This window comes from Diabrotica virgifera, chromosome 5, assembly GCF_917563875.1.
Source record: "Diabrotica virgifera virgifera chromosome 5, PGI_DIABVI_V3a".
In the NCBI taxonomy this organism is placed as follows: domain Eukaryota; kingdom Metazoa; phylum Arthropoda; class Insecta; order Coleoptera; family Chrysomelidae; genus Diabrotica; species Diabrotica virgifera.
This window is the reverse complement of record NC_065447.1, coordinates 109,724,586-109,741,727: the sequence shown is the minus strand read 5'-3', so window position 1 is coordinate 109,741,727 and position 17,142 is coordinate 109,724,586. Positions and strand designations below refer to the sequence as shown.

General features: G+C 33.2%; 1 protein-coding gene across 1 annotated transcript in view; it reads right to left on the bottom strand.

Annotated features, from left to right (window-relative positions):
- Positions 1 to 17,142, bottom strand: part of LOC126885092 (uncharacterized) — a 644,223-nt gene that overhangs the window by 123,666 nt on the left and 503,415 nt on the right. The window contains exon 3 of the mRNA XM_050651515.1: positions 9,564 to 9,728. Within this exon, the coding sequence (XP_050507472.1) occupies positions 9,564 to 9,728 (165 nt within the window). The remainder of the gene's footprint in view (positions 1 to 9,563; positions 9,729 to 17,142) is intronic.

The following is a 17,142-nucleotide window of genomic DNA, read 5'->3' as shown; positions in this document are numbered from 1 at the left end:
ACTAAAGACAGAATTAAAAAAACTTCTAAAAGTGGCATATATAAATTGTCATGTGGTGACTGCCCTGTGACCTACGTGGGTAGAACGATGCGACAGTTGGATACACGTATTAAAGAACATCTTTCAAAGATCGATAAATCTAGTTTTGGTCATCATTTGCATGCATCGAAACACAGCTTTAGTCCCCAAAGGGATAGTAGGATCCTACATAGCATACCAAATAATAACTATACTAAAATGAATCTACTAGATGATCTAGAAATAAGTAGAGAAATGAAAAGAAATCCTCAAAACTGTGTTAACACTCAGATTCAATTAAATTGTAAATTTGATCCTATCTTTAAGAAATTTCTTTAATAATTTTGGTTTATTATACAGTATACCCAACAATTGCTGTAGGTATTTTGAACATTACTTTTCGGTATTCTTGAGTTTTCGTTCATTGATTACATATAAGTAGAATATTTGAGATTTGACTTAATCTATTGGTAAATTTGTTAATTTTATAAAATAACAGCTTTCGAACTCTGAACTTGACAAATGAGATTTCTCCTTGGTTTGTTTTCATCTAACTTCTTCCACACTTGGTCAAACCATAACGGTTTGTTTTTTAAAAGAATTTTGATAACTTACATATGGTTCATTCCACCAACATACGCCTGTTTTGGATTATCGCGACAACGAATATCTCAGTGTGCAACTTAAGAAGTACGAAAGTAAATGGCTCTAATAATTATTACAATAAACAGCAATGTAATTTGCAATTTATGTTCGTTCTTCATATTTTGCACAATAAAATATTCGTTGTCGAAATGATCCAACACAGGCGTATATTCGTGGAATAGGGTATACACGTTAACATTTCACTTCAATATTAATTTTTGTAATTTTGAAAATTTAACTTTAAAAAATTTAGTATCTTCACTTAGAATTAATTTAACCAACACATGGCCTTTTAGCCATTTTCAATTTAATTAATTTTTAATTTTTATTTACATACCAATATAGAGGGCGCATAAATTAGTGGTTCCTTCTTTATCATTTGAATGAATGACAGCGCTCAGCTGTTCACGTGAACTCACAATGGTTTGACGCAGCCATGTTGTAATTTTAAAATAAAAAAGAATTTAGATGTGATAAACTTTTAATTTTAAGGGTTTTATACCCGATATCTGTGGCTTTTGCCCAGTATCCATGATTTATCATGTGAATTTTAACAATTACTCTTCTATGAAGGATTTATAAGAGGACGTAAGTTTTTTCAATCTTTTGTTAATAAAAAATCTCTTATCTTAAATGTCCTTTTAGGAAGCTCTGATGATGGCACGTTATGTGTTGAAAGTACTTAGCTGATTATTAAAAAATTTTTTACACACTTTCAATTTCTTTGAGAACATACACCTGTTTGCCGGTTTGACCTTTTTTAGAAGTGTGTACAAGTCATACAGTCTGTTTCAATATATTTTTTCACCCCCAAGAGGGGGTCAAAGTCAGCCCCAGGGCAAAAGCACACATCGGCACAATATCACTTTTTTTCTTTGACATGCAAGCTATACGTATGCCAAATTTCATGTCAATCCAAGCGGTTCTTTAAAATTTAGAGCAATTACCGTGAAAGAATGGACTACAGCTTTCCTATTCCAACTGACGGAATCATTGGGAAAGACTTTATTTCAAACTTTCAATGCATACTAGACTACGCTAACCTTAAAATGCACATTAAAGAGGACAACGATTGTTACATTAGTACGAACATTTTGGATAATATAGAGAATGACACGATAATAATACCACCCAGATGTGAAATTTACAGAGTCGTAAAAATTTTTCAAACGCTGAAGAATAACAGGATAGTGGAACAACAGGAAATACAACCAGGAATATTCATAGAGAGAGCAATTATTTCAAGTAATAATCCGTACATCAAAATTTTTAACACAACCTACGAAACAGTAAAAGTAGAGACAAACGCAATCAAAACATTAGACATTAAATTATTCAACATATTATATAGACTAACCAACGACAGCAAGGACAGGAAAAGGAATTACGGGAATCATTGAAGTTAGACATTCCAGAATACATACGCGATAAATTAGTATCTTTATGCGAAGATTATTCAGATATATTCGCCCTAAGGCATGACATGCTAATATGTAACAACTTCTACGAGCAGAAACTGAGAGTTAAAGACCAAACTCCGGTATATATTAAAAACTATAGGACACCTCATGCACAAACAGAGGAATTAAACCGACAAGTACAAAAACTGAGAGACCAAGGAATAATAGAACCGTCCACATCAGAATACCACAGCCCAGTAGTGCTGGTACCGAAAAAAGCGATAGATGGAAATAAAGCATGGAGATTATGCATAGATTTTAGACAACTGAACAAGAAAATAGTCACAGACAAATATCCTTTACCAAGGATATACTCGATATTAGATCAACTAGGAAGAGCAAAATGGTTTTCAGTTATAGACTTAATGTCAGGTTTTCACCAGATACCATTAGAAAAATCATCTAGAAAATACACATCGTTTAGCACGGAAAATGGAGCATTTCAATTTACCAGATAATCTTTTGGATTAAATGTAAGCCCAAATAGCTTTTCAAGGATGATGTCAATAGCATTTTCAGGATTAACACCGGACAAAACATTTCTTTACATGGACGATATAGTAGTAATAGGAATATCTGAAAAACATCACCTAGACAACCTGAAAAAGACATTCTAGACATGTCGAAAATTCAATCTGAAACTTAACCCAGGAAAATGTCAATTTTTTAGAAGAGAAGTAACATATTTAGGTCATGATCTTTCCCAGGAAGGAGTATCACCAGACAAAGCGAAATATGCAACGATTGAACAATACCCGGACACCTAAGACAGCGGAAGAAACAAAAAGATTCGTAGCATTTTGTAACTATTATAGACGTTTTATTCAAAATTTTGCTGAAATATGCAGACCACTCAACAGATTATCAAGAAAAGGAGTAGAATTTTTTTGGTCAGAAGAATGTGAAAAAGCATTCAATAAGCTTAAATCATCTCTGATGAAGTCACCGATCCTAAAATATCCAGATTTCAATAAACAATTCATCCTAACAACAAACGCATCCAACGAGAGTTGTTCAGCAATTTTAAGTCAAGATTATAACGAAATAGGCCTACCAATAGCATATGCATCAAGAAGTTTCAATAAAGGAGAATGTAATAAACCTATAATCGTTAAGGAATTACTAGCGATTCATTGGGGAATTAATCATTTCAAATGTCATTTATATGAAGCACCAACATTTTTAGTCAAAACGGATCATAAACCACTAACACATTTATTCGCAATGAAAGAACCAACTTCGAAACTTACAAGAATCAGATTAGATTTAGAGGAATACGATTTCGAAATAGAGTATATAACGGGGAAAAATAACTATGCAGACAGTCTTTCAAGAATAACATTATATCAACTAAAGAACCTATACAGAGACAATACCCATATATTAGCTATAACACGAGCTCAAGCAAGAGAAAAGAAGGAGGAAGCAAGGCAAACGAAGGCAGAGAGTGAACCCGCACTACAGCCAGAAGCCCCCAAACAGACAGTAAGGAAGGTACTAAATAATTTAGAGGCGCATAGACTACCAATTTTGTCTTTTGGAGCAGAACTAATCTCACCAAGACTGAGCATTAGGGTCAAAAACAAAATAAAGTGCAGCAAGAGCATAGCCACAGGATTCAATCATTTTGATTTAAACCAAATGTTGGCACAGCTTGATAAGCTGGCGGTAGAGAATGCAGTACGTAAAGTAAAAATATACGTAAACGATATTATTTTTAAAGTGTGCACAATTGAGGAATTTATTAAACAAGGAAACGAAATATTGAAGAATGTAGAAATATACATATGTGAAGTACCAGAAACAATAGAAGATGACAAAGAAAAACACAGGTTATTAGAAGAATATCATAATCATCCGATATTTGGAGGACACGTAGGAAATAACAGACTAATAAAGAAGCTAAAAGCAAGATTTAGATGGAAAAATTTTGAAAAAGACGTAAGAAAATACGTTAAACAATGTCATAAATGTCAAATTAACAAACCGAAAAGAACACATGTCGAAGAATTCGTGATATCGGACACTTCTTCTAAACCATGGGACATAGTATACATAGACACGATAGGTCCATTCACTAAAAGTAACGAAGGTAATAGATACTGTATAACAATGTTATGTGAACTTACTAAATACGCGGTCAGTATACCCGTGTGCAATAAAGAAGCAGAGACAATAGCCCGAGGAATTTTTGATCATTTTATACCAACATACGGACTCATGAAGCAAATAAGAACAGACCAAGGCACAGAATATAAAAATGAAGTAATGCAGGAACTAACAAAGCTACTAAAAATAGAGCACAACTTCTCAACGGCATATCATCCACAGTCCATTGGAAGTTGCGAAAAACTGCACAGAACATTAAACGAGTACATAAGAGCATTCATAGACGAAGATAGAGAAAATTGGGATGTGTGTTGCAGGATGTTCACATACTGCTACAATACAACCCCTAACGCGTATCATGGGTACACACCGTTTGAACTGTTATATGGCAGGAAGGTTAACCTACCAGAAGACCTTACACAGGAGATTCAACCATGTTACAATATAGATGCTTACTACAATGAGTTACGCTACAAACTACAAAGCGCACACGAGAGAGCTAGAACCTTCTTACTAAAACACAAAAAAGAGCGACAAGAAAATAACAAGCTCAAAGCAACACCACAACACTTTAAAATAGGAGACCTAGTCCTGGTAAAAAGGGAAGAGAATGGTAAGTTTGATAGTCTTTATATAGGCCCCTTCACAATAACAGAGGTAAATAATGTTAATTGTAAGATCAGATTGGAAAACAATAAAATCAGGGAAATACATAAGAATAGATTATATGCTTACAATCCGAGAACACAGTGAGTGAAAAGTGGAACGGGAACAATGTTGATAACGAACATTTTTATTTTTTTTATTTAATTATTATTTATAGGAAATAAAAAATGTATATATTGTATTTATTAATACGCAGTAAGCAGTTGGTGGTACTATTAGAAAATTTTCTTCCTTTTCCGTAGTCAGAAAATTTTCGGAAGGAAAGGAAGATGTATTGGGATACACTGCATCTCAGTAATCATCTTATTAAGACAAATTCTTTAATAATTAAATGTCTTTGGTAAAACAAATACGTTTGTTTAAAATAAATACGATTGACCTACATTACCACATCAATGCATGCGGTTTGGATACAAGGTCAGTTTGAAATAATAATTAGTATACGTTATTTATAATCTAGTCGATTCAGCAGTTTTAGTATCACTCTCACTTTTTGTTTATATAAAAACAATAAACACGGCAATACACTTTTAGTTATACTTTCACGAAGAAAAGATTAGTCAATTGGTATTTGAGATCCCAGCGGGCAACATCACATCTATTAAATATTATACCACCAGCTCCTTACCGTTATTACTCCAACGTACAAATAAATGTATTCACAGTGAGTATTGTTACTTCATCAATCCTTATGGTAGTTGGTAACCACCCCTTAATTATCTGAGGTGGCTCAGAAGCTAGGAGCCACCATAGTGGATACCACCCGTTCTCGGGGGTGAAAATTATTTTATTAAAAATAACTACACAAATCGATATAAGGACAAATTATAAGCAAAATTTGTTATATCAAGTTATTAAAATAAATCAATACTTTTTGAGTTATTAAAGATAAGATAGTTAGTTAAGAAAAAAATGCATGTTTTAGAGCGGTTCTTCGTCAATCACTCAAAAACTGTTTTTACAAAAAGTAATGGTTACCAAAATTGCAGCTTTGAAAAACTTTTTTTTATTAAGTTTGTTCTAGCATCAGTTTCAAACGGTTTGAAACTATCAGCGAATAGTGGACCAGCGCGAGTAGAGGGGAGAGCACTGGTGACTGTATTATGTTCTCTCACTCACCAACTATTTGCTGACGGTTTCTAACTAGTTTGACTGTTTGCTAGAACAAGCCTATTAATTCAAAGTGAGTTATAGGTAAAGAAATGTATTTTTTTCGGCGAGTACTCATATCTAATTATTCAAGTACCTATACTTAACGGGATAACGATGCATTTTATAAAATATATTTATCTACTCTATGTCATATTATGTATCAGTTTCTAGTTTGTGAAAACTGTCATTATAGATAGCAGTGCATGACGAGTTTAAAGTGTGCGTGAAGTAACAATGTATTTTAAATGGAATTTACTTTTTCGCACACTTTCAATGGGTTTTTTGGCACACTTTCATATAATCAAATATCCTTAACTTTTGCGTTGTCATGGTGATGACAATATGAGCAATGACTTACAACACAATTTTTGACAGTTTTGTGGTTTGAAAGTAGTTACAGTTTTTCTATTTGTTTATCGAAGAGTAGGTAAAATATTGTATGAAACTGTGCGTGAAGTACTTTTTGCGAACTTACGCGATGTATATCACTCGCTCCGTTGTCGCTCGTGCTCTAAATATCGCGTGCGTTCGAAAAAAGCATTCTTCACGAACTGTTTCATAAATAACTATTTTATACGCTTGTCAATGTAGGTACTCGGCAATACTTAATTATCTCACAATAAAACACTGAAAAACGTTTGTTTTTCTATACTTCCACAAAATTTATTACAACTATGTTATTACTACAGCTGTTTCGGCAAAGTGCCTTTCTCAAGTGATATATTTTACAATGTGTTTGCCTTTCTAAGTCTTTAACTGAAGAGGTTGAGGAGTGGGGAGCTGTTTGTCTCGAGTTGGTCATTCAGAATTATATCTGTATTTTTCAATTTATTAATTTCCATTGATTCTAAAAGTGATAGCTTAAGGCCTTTATTTTGAATATGTAGAATTTGAAACTCTTCATTGAACGAATGATTATGATCTAGAAGGTGAAGTGCGTATGTAGAAGTGTCTGTTTTTCTATTGTTGAAAGCCATTTTGTGTTCTGCTATCCGTTTGTCAAAAGTTCTGCCAGTTTGACCGATGTAAGTTTTCGGACAGTCACCACAAGTTAGTTTGTACACACCACTCTGTAGTTGCTTTCTCTTTGGGCTTTTATTGTTTTTAATATGTTTGCTTAAGTTGTTGTTAGTTCTGAAAGCTGGTGTTATTCCTTTCTTTTTTTATGTATCTGGCTATTTTTGTTGTTATTTTGCCAGTATATGTGAGAGAGCAGAAGGTACTGGGTTCTTTCTGTGGTGGTGGATACACTAATTTCAAGGCTTTCTTATGGAGTTTTTGGTTTAAAATGTTGTTAACTGTTTGTTCGTTATAGCCATTGTTTACTGCTATTTGTCTAATGATATTTAGTTCTGTCTCGAAGTTATTTTTTGTCATAGGAATTTCTGTCAGTCTATGTATCATGCTATGGTAGGCTGCTAATTTGTGTTGTGTAGGATGGGACGATGAATTGTGTAATGAAAATAAGACGACACTTTAGAATGTTTTAGGAAAAAATGAAAAATAAAACGTACGACATTTTTACAAAAATTAAAATCTTTAGTAATCCCTATAAGACTTTCTTTACTTTAGCATTAGTAATGACTTTAAACATTTTAGCCGATTTAGAATGCATATTTAAAAAAATATGTATACGATTTAAAAAAATCAACATGTTTAAAATTTTCGTAAATTATTATCTTTTGATAATAACTCCAACAATACTCGAGACACGTAATTTCAGTTTTTTTATTAGGAAAGATTTTACCTGTCTTTTTATTTCCGTATGAATCAAAATAACCAAGATAGAAACGTTTAAGCCTAAATTTTACTGCAAGAACAATATAATTCATTCCCTTTAACCTATTATCCTAAAAAAAAATAAGTATTTGAAAGATTAAAAATGTAATACAGTTTTAAAGCTCTTGGCATTACCTTTCACATAGTTGGATGTGCCTGATATCATAAAAATTAACAGAGTTATTTAAAAAAAAAACAATAACATTTTTTTGCAAAAAAGTTTTGGAGTATAAATTTTGATGTTATCAACTTCTTCTGGAGCTCATTTGATAGATATTGCTAAGTACTTTAACAAGAAGTATTTAGTAAGTATATATTATAAAATACATTTCGATGTCATGCAAATGCATGATCTTTAGATCTGAGTACTCGCAGAAAAAAATATATGCATTCATTTACCTATAACTTACTTTTAATTAAAAGGTTTTTCAAGTAAGGAATTTATTGTATTTTTTATTAGCATAAATTTTGGCAATGAAAACTTTTTTGTAAAAACTTACAGTTTTTGAGCTATTTAAGAAAAATCGCTTTAAAACATGCATTTTTTTCACGAAAATTAAAATATTTGTTCTTTAATAACTCAAAAAGTATTGATTTATTTTAATAACTTTATATACCAAATTTTGCTTAGAACTTGTCCCTCTATCGATTTGTGGGGTTATTTCTAATAAAGTAATTTTCACCCCCGAGAATGGGTGACATCTACCCCAGGCTAAAAGCACAAGTTGACGCCATCTCACTTTTGTTTCTTGAGGTATTACAGGAATTATTGAGCTTGAAAACCGTTTTTCCCATAGATAATATATTTGATCATACTTATGAAGCTTATAACTTAAAAATTCGAGTATTACCGGATATGAGGTACACACTGTTAGATTCATATAGAGTCCTTCTACAAAGGCTCAGTTATTGGCGCAATTCGTAGGTTAAAATTTTGAGTAATTGTCGAAAAACCAAAATTTTCAAAGTTAGATTTTTCAGTTTTTCGGCTATACTGAGCCGTATGCATGTCTGATCCTGACACATTATACACCATTGGAAAGCTTAACTCAACACTATTGATTTGGTGTATTTGAGGTTCTACTGTCTAGTTTTTAACCAAAGATATATACCCCAAAATATATGCCGTTTTGTACCTACCAAGTCCTATAGCTGGCCTATAGGTGGTCAAAAGTCACAAACTACACCGGTTCTGAATCGGCCCCCTCTTCAAACACAGAAAAAAATTCAGATCAGTTTAACTTTTCCACACACATACATACATACATACATATTTTACATATCCACAAATATTTTCCCTTTTTTAATTAGATATTGAGACATATTTTTGAGCTCGGTAAGTTTTGAATGGTGTAACCGATTTTCAAAATTAGACATGCGTTGGAATGGTAGGTAATGATTAGTACTATTAGAAGCCGCAAAGTTCGGAATTAGATTTTCGAAGTTTTTGGGAATTTTGGAGACGAGAACAAAAAACAGATCCTAAATAGGAAGGGCCGTAAAATCCACACCCTCAGACCAAAATGGATGGTTGACATATGAATGAGTGAGTATTTCCCTGAACTTTAAGATGGGAGTTGGCTTAATTTTCAATTCAGTCAGATTTTTAAAATCGAAAATTTCGTGTATATTATAGTGTCGCGTGTAGGGTGGTGTGGGTGTGCGCCACTGGCGAGAACTACCGTTCTCTGGTAATAATTTATATAAATAATTTTGTAGTTTGGTTTCACTTACCGGATAATAATCCCAGTCCAACTTTGGTTATAACAACTATACTATATTTCATAACTACTTGGTCCCTTGAATTTAACATGGCTAACTGAAGGACACTTAAAATGCAGAAGACTCCAAGAATGGCCACTCCTACTGATGCTACTAGACCAGCTATCCATACAACAACTAAAAAAACAATATAAATGCAGTAATTACTATATTTTTACTTTTTCCAGTTTTCTAATATATATATATGTTACAGTTCAAGTTGATTATTCAGTTGGAGTTGACTCCAACTAGTTGGAGTCAACTCTAACGGCTGGTTTCAGTAAAAGTTGATTATAAATATAAAATGAAGATTTATATTCAACATTTACTAGTAAAAGTAGAACTAGGAAAAGCATACTCTTCCCAATGCCATTTAGTAAAAGTTGATTCTGATTCACACAAACAGCCGATTCTAGAAATTAAATGTTACTGAATATGTTCAAATTAGTCTAGGCTGTATCGTCGCCCCCGTTAGGTAAATTACTCCGATTCGAATTACTCCGACACAAACTTACTCAAAAAGAGGTCCTTATAACAAATCTACTGGGTGCCAGGCAGTACCTTGATCGATAAATTGTTTAAACAATTTTTTTTAGACAAATTCACACAAATAATTTTTTCTACGAGCGTGCAAAAATGTCTACTTTCGCGCACGCATTTTAGTTTAGAAAGTTTTACTTTTCCGCACGCGTGTTATTTTCCGCACGCGGTTTACTTTTTGCACGCGGTTTTTACTTTTCCGCACGCGTATCCACCGTCATGGAAACCAAGATCGTCGTCATGCTAACTAATTATATTGAAAGTTTGGTTTTGACAACATTGTCAAAGAATTAAGTCAACTTTTTAACAATTTTATTATTATCAAATACAAAATATGTAATTTTAATTGTATTTATTTATTATTTACAATGTTTATTTGAACGTACAACTGAATCCTACGCTTTTTTCTTCAAATATGCTGTTTACTTAAAATAATCGCCTATATTGACATTTTTTTCAATTTTTAATACTGACTTGAGCATGGAATAGCGGGACCACAAAGTATTTGGTTTGCAGATTTTGGATAGACTAATAAAATAAGCCAAAAACACTTCTTTTTTAAGCTATTTACACTTTTTTCTTTACACCAACTCATAAAAATATTGTATTCTTTCTTGTACCTGTTTGCTGATTTTTCCGGTAACAAATTAAGATAATTGACAACGTCGAGGATAGATGGAGGTAGTTCTTCGTCACTTGATGCCATCTAAATCACTGAATTATTTTTTAATTCGTAAGTAAAGATAAATTTTAAAGTGTGTGACGTGCTTCTTGACAATAATTGCTTTGTTTGACATCGTTGCTATGCCTTTAAAATATTAAAACCTGAACATAACAGGTATTTAGGCACCGCATTGAATATAATTCGGTGTTATTAGATCGTCGTCACGGGCACGAAGGCTGATGGAGTGGAGACCAAGAGAAGATAAACGAAGTAGAGGAAGGCCGCCTACACGATGGACAGATGATATCTGGCGGATTAGTAAAAACTGGCAAAAATCAGCACAAAACCGTGAAGTGTGGAAACAATTGGGGGAGACCTATGTCCAGCAGTGGACGTAAATTGGTTGGATGATGATGATGATGAGATCGTCGTCATGCTAACCAATTATATAGAAAATTTGGTTTTGACAACCTTGTCAAAGATTTAATTTGTGTATGTATTTTTATATTAATTCAATTAATTGATTAAGATTTGGTCATTTTTAAATGCTCGTAGAAAAAATATTGTTCCTAACTCTTGCAGAAAGTCTCTTTTCCGCACTCGACTGCTTGCCGAACTCCGCTTCGCTTCGTTCGGCAAAGTGCGGAATCCAAATCGCGTGCGGAAAAGTATGACTTTCTGCACTTGTTAGGAAAATAACTATTTTCACTTCACAAAATAATTTTCCTAACAAGTGCAGAAAGTCATACTTTTCCGCACGCGACTGCAGTTTGCCGAACGACGCGGGAGTTCGGCAAGCAGTCGAGTGCGGAAAAGAGACTTTCTACAAGCGTTAGGAACAATATTTTTTCTACGAGTCTTTAAAAAATGACCAAATCTTAATCAATTAATTTCATTAATATGAAAATACATACACAAATTAATTCTTTGACAAGGTTGTCAAAACCAGACTTTCAGCATAATTGGTTAGCATGACGACGATCTTGGTTTCCATGACAACGATTCAAAACCACTGTTATTGTCTACTGATTTGACTTTCGAATATTATGTCAAAGTTATTTTATTTCATCGAATTCTCGCGTTAATTTCATTAAAACATGAACACAGTAAGATATATTTGAAATAAATTAGTAAATAATATCTAAATATTAGTTTATTGTATGTATTATAATTACTTTAAAGCCATATTAACATATCTAAATTAACACGCGTGCGGAAAAGTAAAACGCATGCGGAAAAGTAAAACGCGTGCGGAAAAGTAACACGCGTGCGGAAAAGTAAAACTTTCTAAACTAAAACGCGTTCGCGAAAGTAGACATTTTTGCACGCTCGTAGAAAAAAGTTATTTTGTGATTTTTCTCTAAAATTGATTGTTGTCGAGTTATACGCGATTTGAAATTTGAAAAATGCGAAAATAGCCATTTTCAAGGCTTAATAACTCGGTTAAAATCCATTATTATGAAAGTCAGAAAGTGACCAAGTTTATAGCCCCCTCTACAAGATCCAGCAGAAATTTTTGTCATTATTTTATTACTAAGCTTTATCTTTAATTATTAACAATGAGCGCTAAGTGCGTACTAGGCGGCCGTCAATGGTGAGTGCTAAAGAGATGCACCATTCCAGCCGTCCAATGGTGAATCTCACTCGCACTCACATTGACGGCCGCCTCAATACACGGTTAGCGCTCATTGTTGATAATTAAAAATAATATCTTATTAATGAAATAATGACAAAAATTTCTTCAGGATCTTATAGAGGTAGCTTTAATCTTTGATTTTTGTTTAGTTTCTGACTTTCATAATATATAATATATTATCGTATGGCATTTTTGCATTTCGGACAGTTCCGGCGCCAATTACACCTTTAACCCTGTTTCAAGTAACTAGTGTCGATGTACACTAGCCCAGGGGGACCTACGGCTTAACGTGCTCTCCGAGGCACGGTGAGACGGCTCGTGTCATTATTGGAAATGAAAATGGTTTGTCTTTGGCAGGGCTCGAACCCACGTGCACTGGCGTATGAGGCCAGCGATTATGCCGTTACTCCACGGCCGCTCGCTCGACTTTCACAATAATTATCTTTAACATAGTTATTAAATATTGAAAATGGTTATTTTGGCGATTTTCAAATTTTAAGTCCCTAATAACTCGACAACAGTCAATTTTAGAGAAAAAAAGGCCCAAAGGATCTAAAAAAAATTTGTACGAAGTGAAAAAATTATTTTTGCGAATTTGTTTAAAATCATTGTTTATCGCCAAACGTCACTAAAATCATTCATTATTGTACTCATTTGCCCTCATTTTCTGCAGTAAAGTATCACTTTGTTGTATTAAAAGAAGAATGTTACTTTATCTGCCGCGATTATTAATCAAATTAACCGAGATTGAATATGTAAGTGATCAATGGCAGCAATCGATTATTTATTTGAGTGAAATTAAAATTTATTTACTTTAATTATTAAAAATATTGTACAAAATTTATCTTATTATTAATAAAATTTATGTCAAAAAGTAAAATTCTGTAGTGTTTCGCAATTATATTCATACAAAATAAATCAAAACTTTACAGATTTAGTAATTAGGTAGGTATACAATATTGATAACTATCGATTAAACATCAAAACCGGCCATCGTGCAAAAGTCATCTGTCATTACTGTCATTACTGTCATACGAATTTTTTATTTCGTCTAAAATTAAAAAAAATTCCTCAAATTTGTAAGTAAGTGTTAATGTTTTTTATGATTGACGATACAATTTTGTACGCACCACCTCAATACTCTTTATCGAACGCGTCTGTTGCTCGCTTCGCTTCCTCTGCTCGTAATATCAGACTCGTTCGATAAAGAGCCACTTTACTGACTTGGTACATAAAAAACTATTAAACAATTTTTCGACCACGGTACTGCCTAGTACCATCTGTCCGACAGCGAGTATAACTCCTCGTTAATTATAACAGGTAGAATGACAAATGAGGTGTCAAAGGAAAGATTAATATCCAAGGATGGTACTAAAGGTGACAAATTTAACCTAGGCTGTCTATCCGTCCGTCCGCGAATATAACTCCTCCGTCATTATAACAGGTAGAATGACAAATCTTCTTCTTCTTCTTTTTGTATAGACATTACTTTGTCTGTTTTTTCAATGTGCCTCTAGTAAGTTGTCGTTCCATCGTTTTCTTGGTCTTCCCACTGAACGTCCTCCTATTAGGGAACCGTCTCTCGCTGTCCTGACTACATTCTATTCTATTATTCTGTTTCTTACCCAGTTATTAATGTTATCCACCTTGCATCTCCGTCGTATATCTGTACTTCTAGCTCTGTGCCATAGAGTCTTACTATCGATTTTTCGAAGGGTTTTCATCTCGGCTGTTTCGAGCAATCTTTTTGTCCTCCCTGTGTCGGGTTGTGTTTCTGCCGCGTATGTCATTATTGGTCTGATGACTGATTTGTAAATTCTGCCTTTCATTTCTTTTCCGATATGACAAATGATGTGTCAAATGAAAGCTTATAATCCAAGGATGGTAATATTCATTTTCTTCTTTAATCCATTAAATCCAATATTTCCTCTGTCATCCATCTTTGCTTCCGTGGTCGCTGTTTTGTGAGCATTTCAGTTGCCGTTTGCAAGGGCGTGTCTGAGTTCCTCCCGAAGGCGAAAGTTAAGGATGTTTAATTATATGACAGTGTGCTAAAAAACAGTGCGAAAAAGTAAAACCCATTTAACATACATTGTTACTTCAGACACACTTTAAACCCTTCATGTACTGCTATCTATATTTACAATTTTCACACAATAAAACCTTTACATCAGCGGTTCTTAATCTTTATGAGTCATGTACCATCTAAAGTTTATTTTATTGTATTTCTATATTTTTAGATTGTATAAGAGACCGGGCAGTATCGTCGCCCCCGCTAGCGCAATTATTCCGATTCGATTTTTTTGCACAAACTTACTCAAAAAGAGGTCCTTATAACATAGCCACAGGGTGCCGGGCGGTGCCGTGGTCGAAAAATTTTTTAAACAATTTTTTTAAACAAATTCACAAAAATAATTTTTTTATTTCCAACAATTTCTTTTAGATAACTTGGGTCATTCTGAGCAAAAAAGGTCTCCTGTCATTTTTCTCTAAAATTGACTGTTGTCGAGTTATACGCGATTAAAAATTTGAAAAATGCGAAAATGGCCATTTTTAACGCTTCATAACTCGATTAAAAATGACTATTATGAAATTCAAAAAGTGACAAAATCAAGATTCAAATACCTTCTTCAACGTCCTGAAGAGATTTTTGTCACTATTTTATTACAAAGCTGTTATTTTTAGTTATTAACAATTAGCGGTATAGTCCAACTGTATCGTCGCCCCCGTTAGCGGAACTATTTCGATCCGATTTTTTTGCACAAACTTACTCAAAAAGAGGTCTTTATAACATATCCACAGGGTGCCGGGCGGTGCCGTGGTCGAAAAATTTTTTAAACATTTTTTTTTAAACAAATACACAAAAATAATTTTTTCATTTCCCACAATTTTTTTTAGATTACTTGGATCATTGTGAGTAAAAAGGTCTTTGGTCATTTTTTTCTAAACTTGACTGTTGTCGAGTTATACACGATTAAAAATTTCAAAAATGCGAAAATGGCCATTTTCAAGGCTTCATAACTCGAATAAAAATGATTATTATGACATTCAAAAAGTGACAAAATCAAGATTCAAATACCTTCTTCAACGTCCTGAAGAGATTTTTGTCACTATTTTATTACAAAGCTGTTATTTTTAGTTATTAACGATTAGCGCTATAGTCCAACTGTATCGTCACCCCCGTTAGCGGAACTATTTCGATTAGATTTGTTTTGCACACTTACTCAAAAAGAGGTCCTTATAATATATCCACAGGGTGCCGGCCGGTGCCGTGGTCTAAAAATTGTTTAAACAATTTTTCGACCACCGGCCGGCACTGTGGATATGTTATAAGGACCTATTTTTGAGTAAATTTGTGCAAAAAAATCTAATCGAAATAGTTCCGCTAACGGGGGCGACGATAGAGTTGGACTATACCGCTAATTGTTAATAACTAAAAATAACAGCTTTGTAATAAAATAATGACAAAAATCTCTTCAGGACGCTGAAGAAGGTATTTCAATGTTGATTTTATCACTTTTTGAATTTCATAATAATCATTTTTAATCGAGTTATGAAGCCTTGAATTGGCCATTTTCGCATTTTTCAAATTTTTAAACGCATATAACTCGACAACAATCAATTTTAGAGAAAAATTACAAGAGACCTTTTTTGCTAAGAATGACCCAAGTTATCTAAAAAAATTGTTGGAAATGAACAAATTATTTTTGTGAATTTATTTAAAAAAAATTGTTTAAAAAATTTTTCGACCACGACACCGCAAGACACCCTGTGGATATGTTATGAGGACCCCTTTTTGAGTAAGTTTGTGCAAAAAAATCTGATCGAAATTGTTCCGCTAACGGGGGCGACGATACAGTTAGACTATAGCGCTAATTGTTAATAACTAAAAATAACAGCTTTGTAATAAATTAATGACAAAAATCTCTTCAGAACGCCGAAGAAGGTATTTGAATCTTGATTTTGTCACTTTTTGAATTTCATAATAATCATTTTTGATCGAGTTATGAAGCCTTGAAAATGGCCATTTTTGCATTTTTCAAATTTTTAATCGCGTGTAACTCGACAACAGTCAATTTTAGAGAAAAATGACAAGATACCTTTTTTGCTCAGAATGATCCAAATTATCTAAAAAAATTTTTGGAAATAAAAAAATTATTTTTGTGAATTTGTTTAAAAAAAGTTGTTTAAAAATTTTTTCGACCACGGCACCGCCCGGCACCCTGTGGATATGTTATAAGGACCTCTTTTTGAGTAAGTTTGTGCAAAAAAATCTAATCGAAATAGTTCCGTTAACGGGGGCGACGATACAGTTGGACTATAGCGCTAATTGTTAATAACTAAAAATAACAGCTTTGTAACAAATTAATGACAAAAATCTCTTCAGAACGCTGAAGAAGGTATTTGAATCTTGATTTTGTCACTTTTTGAATTTCATAATAATCATTTTTGAATGAGTTATGAAGCCTTGAAAATGGCCATTTTCGCATTTCTCAAATTTTTAATCGCGTATAACTCGACAACAGTCAATTTTAGAGAAAAATGACAAGAGACCTTTTTTGCTCAGAATAACCCAAATTACCTAAAAAAAATTGTTGGAAATAAAAAATTATTTTTGTGAATATGTTTAAAAAAAAATTGTTTAAAAAATTTTTCGACCACGGCACCGCCCGGCACCCTGTGGATATGTTATATGGACCTCTTTTTGAGTA